Raw genomic sequence first — 3,699 nt, 5'->3', positions numbered from 1 at the left:
GGGACGCAGGATGGAAGTCATGGAACTGAGAATGGAGAAAACATCCAGTTCTTCGCAAAACCCACCTATCGACAACTATCAAGCGGCAATCCCATAACCACTGGGTAGACGTGTCAACTTTTGGCATTTGAAAATACCTACTCGGGTAAGAGAACGCACTTCTCCTATATCTGGAATAAACCCAGGTTGGGGCATCCGGAAATTTCTAATTGAGTAAGGAGATCTGAAACTCTGGTAGATCTGGAATCAATATCAGATTAGGACAATCATTATGCTCAAATCTTGAAGAGACGTACAGAATTGCAACCCAGTTGGGAGAACTTCACACCACATGATATCGCCAATAGTCGAAGAAGGGATGCGGAGCTTGTATACTTGGAAAAGACATCAACTTAGGACAACCCTTTACCTCCAACGTGTCAAGGGAACTGAGGTTGTGCAAGGCCTCCGGAATTTGACTCAGTTCCCCACATTTTTCTATCTTAAGTGAACGTAGAGAGGTACAAATAATCTGCTTTGGCAGAAAAGCAAGTTCTGACACTGAAGAAATATCAAGGGATGTGCTGTTGTGAGTTACTGCAAATCTTTTCAAATATTGTGCTGCAAACTCCACCAATCTCTAATTTATTAAGAGATTGAAAATGACATGGAGCACTCATCAGTTGAGGACAGTCTTTAATGGTCAACTCTTCAAGGCAAGGAAACACGACACGCGCTGCTGTCACTTCCATAACATCCTGCCACTCCACTAGGCGTTCATGTTCTTCAATTTGAGTTTTCTTAATGCCGGGAACAAGCATTTCTGTAACTGTCATCACTGTACATGGTGTAAAACTTAACTCCATGCAGGTCACTTTATCCATTCCCTCTATAACAAGAAACTTAAGGCAGGGTAGATATCCGAGGGTGGGACTTCTTCACATTCTTGCAACCGCTGTAAAATTATCTCAATCAAATTGTCAAAAAGCGACAAAGCATCCTTAGCATCACAACTTCTCAACATCCATGATGGAAATTTCTTTCCTTGGAAGCCACCAATTTGTAAGGATTTCAAATTTTGATGAGGCTGGAGGCCTTCCAACACGTCTTCATCATTATTGTAATTGACTTCTCTTCTCTTTCTAGCACTCGCACTCCAGTAAAAACCTAACATGTCTATTTTGGCCTTTTCAGCTAAATTTGCCCTTCTAGCTTCTTCTTTGTCTCTCACATTCTCTAGATTGCTGATGGTCAATTGTCCACGAAGTTGATTCAACTGCCCCAATTCTTCGATTCGACGATCTGCATTTTGACTCACAAGAAAGTTCGAAACCTTTGTAGACATTTCCACTGCCCAATATCTTTCAGTGAACACAAAGTGTCAACATTAGCATTGCAACAATACATCTCAAGTTAACCAAATTTTTTAGATCTTTTGGAAGCCCGCTGAGACGATAGCAATTGCGAACATTCAAAGTTTGCAAATTGTAGAGCTTGGCGATGGACTTTGGTAATACTTTGATTTTAGGACATGAGATGTGGAGAAACCTCAAGTGTATTAACCGACCAATTGATTCTGATAACTCTATTATGCTAGACCCTGACAATCTTAGAACACGTAAGCATTCAAAATTTGATAACATGTTGCCAAGCACATTAGCATTTGAAATAAGTGTGCGCAATCTCCTAACACGGTCTTTTGAAAAAGAAATTCTTGGTACTATTTCTCCTTCAGATTGAATAGATAAACGTCGTACATGACTAATATCATCCATCGAATCTCCCTTCACATCAAGGTTTCCAATTTTGAAACTAAAGGGCAAGGTCATGTACCAAATCATGCATCTTACAACTCACAATATTATCAAATGCATCTTTTTCCGCATCTTGCAATAAGGAATTTGCTAACAAGATATCAAAATACATAATACCAATATCCTCCTCCCAAATCACTTCCTTGAGTGGTTGAAGGAACCCTTCAGCCATCCAATGTTGAATTAATTTCTTCCTTGTCCATAACATAATCTTTAGGAAAAATTGAACAATATGCAAAACATTGTTTTAAAGATGGTGATGAAAGATAATCAAAGCTTAATTTTAATATTGGTAACATGTCATTGCTATCATGTAGGCTACTCCAAACTTCACTATTTTGAATTGTCAACCATTGACTTTTCACCTTTTTTAGTGACATTGTCCCTCCTAAAACTTTTGCTACTAATGGAACCCCTCCACATTTTTTAGCAATGTCTCTTCCAATAGCCTCTAAATCTGGAGTTAATGGAACTGCAGATACCCTTTTCTTGATTATGGACCAACATTCATCATCATCTAGTTTTTCAATTGATGTCGAGAAAGTGTTTCCATGATTTCGCCACCTTGTGACTACGGGTTGTTACAATAATATTGTTTCCAAAATTTGAATTAATTCCTAACAAACAACCCCTTAATGCATCCCATTTCAGTAAATCTTCATTCCAAACATCATCAAGAATGAGAAGATATCTTTTTCCTTGCAACTCTTTTTGAAGGTTTTGAAGTATTGCATTCTTACTTTCTAATTGACTTGGGTTACTAGTAAGGGATTCAAGAATCCCTCTTAAAATCCTTTTATCATCAAAATCATCAGAGACACATACCCATATTTTCTTATCAAAATAATTCTTTACTAGCTCATGATTGTACACTAGTTTTGCTAAAGTTGTTTTTCCCAAACCTGCCATTCCTACTATGGGAATGACCGAGAGTTGTTGACCAGTTGTACTAGTCACTAACTTCACTATTTCTGAAACACTATCTTTCCTTCCTACAACTTCTGAATGGTCAAGAAATGAATCTGTCTCTCGGTTTGGTATAGTCTCAGGATTACCATTTATTGATCCTGCTCTAATAAGTCCAAATCCATTTGCTTCGTCATTAATCCTTTTTAGCGATTCATGAATAGTCTTAACTTTGTTGGCCATCTTGAAACGGAATGCAATGGGATTTGAAAATGAAAAGAAGAAGCATACCTTTCTCTTCATTTGGTTTTGGATCTCTACCTTTCGCCGAAGAAGCTCGTAAGCAAGCTCATCTAGTACATCATCAGCATCATAAGCAACATCTTTAAGCCTCTGCAGCCAAAGCCTCACGCGCTCTTCTCTCACTTGCCTTTTCTCTGCATCAGCCAGCACAGCTTGAATCATCTCTACTGAGCCACGAAGCCGTGTCAGCTCACCCTTGAAGCCCCAAGCAAGGCCAATCTGGTCAGTAACCAGTGCAATCAGATTTCCTAGTATTCCCTTAGCAACATCAGCAACGATAGCCTCAGCCATGTTTTCTTTGGTACTCAGGTAAAAGTCAGAATTCAGAAATAAGCTGGAAGTATTTGGAAACTATAGAGGTATCAATATGCTAAAGACTAACAGCAATAACTATATAGAAGATGGGAACATCAGAACATCAACTTGTACATATCTATTTGTCCCATCTGGGGACATAACCATGTGCTGGAGCTTGGCCATCATCATTAAATATTTGTCCAAGGGCCAAAGCAGATAAACCTTCACAATTTGGCAGAGTAAAAACTCATATTATATGATCAACAAAGTAACATACTATATGGAAAAGTCATCAACTTGCACAAGTTTAAAGTAATTTAGTCCGTTCGTCACTTCTACCAAGATGGAGGCTTATGGAATCGGGAGACAAACCATGTGATGGAACTAGCACATCATCATT

At 38.6% G+C, this 3,699-nt stretch overlaps 1 protein-coding gene across 1 annotated transcript; it reads right to left on the bottom strand.

The window, feature by feature from the left end:
* Window positions 1–868: 868 nt before the first annotated feature.
* Window positions 869–3,293, bottom strand: LOC112008821 (putative disease resistance protein RGA3). Its single transcript, XM_065763217.1, has 4 exons — window positions 2,420–3,293; window positions 2,159–2,310; window positions 1,528–1,763; window positions 869–1,340 (listed from the first exon to the last, which is right to left on the bottom strand). The coding sequence occupies exons 1-4, from the start codon at window positions 3,291–3,293 to the stop codon at window positions 869–871; spliced, it is 1,734 nt and encodes a 577-aa protein (XP_065619289.1).
* Window positions 3,294–3,699: the final 406 nt, after the last annotated feature.

This window comes from Quercus suber, unplaced genomic scaffold, assembly GCF_002906115.3.
Source record: "Quercus suber isolate HL8 unplaced genomic scaffold, Cork oak 2.0 scaffold_498, whole genome shotgun sequence".
In the NCBI taxonomy this organism is placed as follows: domain Eukaryota; kingdom Viridiplantae; phylum Streptophyta; class Magnoliopsida; order Fagales; family Fagaceae; genus Quercus; species Quercus suber.
This window is presented reverse-complemented; position numbering and strand designations above follow the sequence as displayed.

Excerpts from the sequence above, each read along its gene's own strand:
- LOC112008821 (XM_065763217.1), bottom strand. The coding sequence starts at position 3,293 with ATGGCTGAGGCTATCGTTGCTGATGTTGCTAAGGGAATACTAGGAAAT. Across the intron at positions 2,311-2,419 it reads ATGGGATGCATTAAGGGGTT|ATGATGATGAATGTTGGTCC; the intron begins GTTTGTTAGGAA and ends TTGAAAAACTAG. Across the intron at positions 1,341-1,527 it reads GGTCGGTTAATACACTTGAG|ATATTGGGCAGTGGAAATGT; the intron begins GTTTCTCCACAT and ends GTTCACTGAAAG.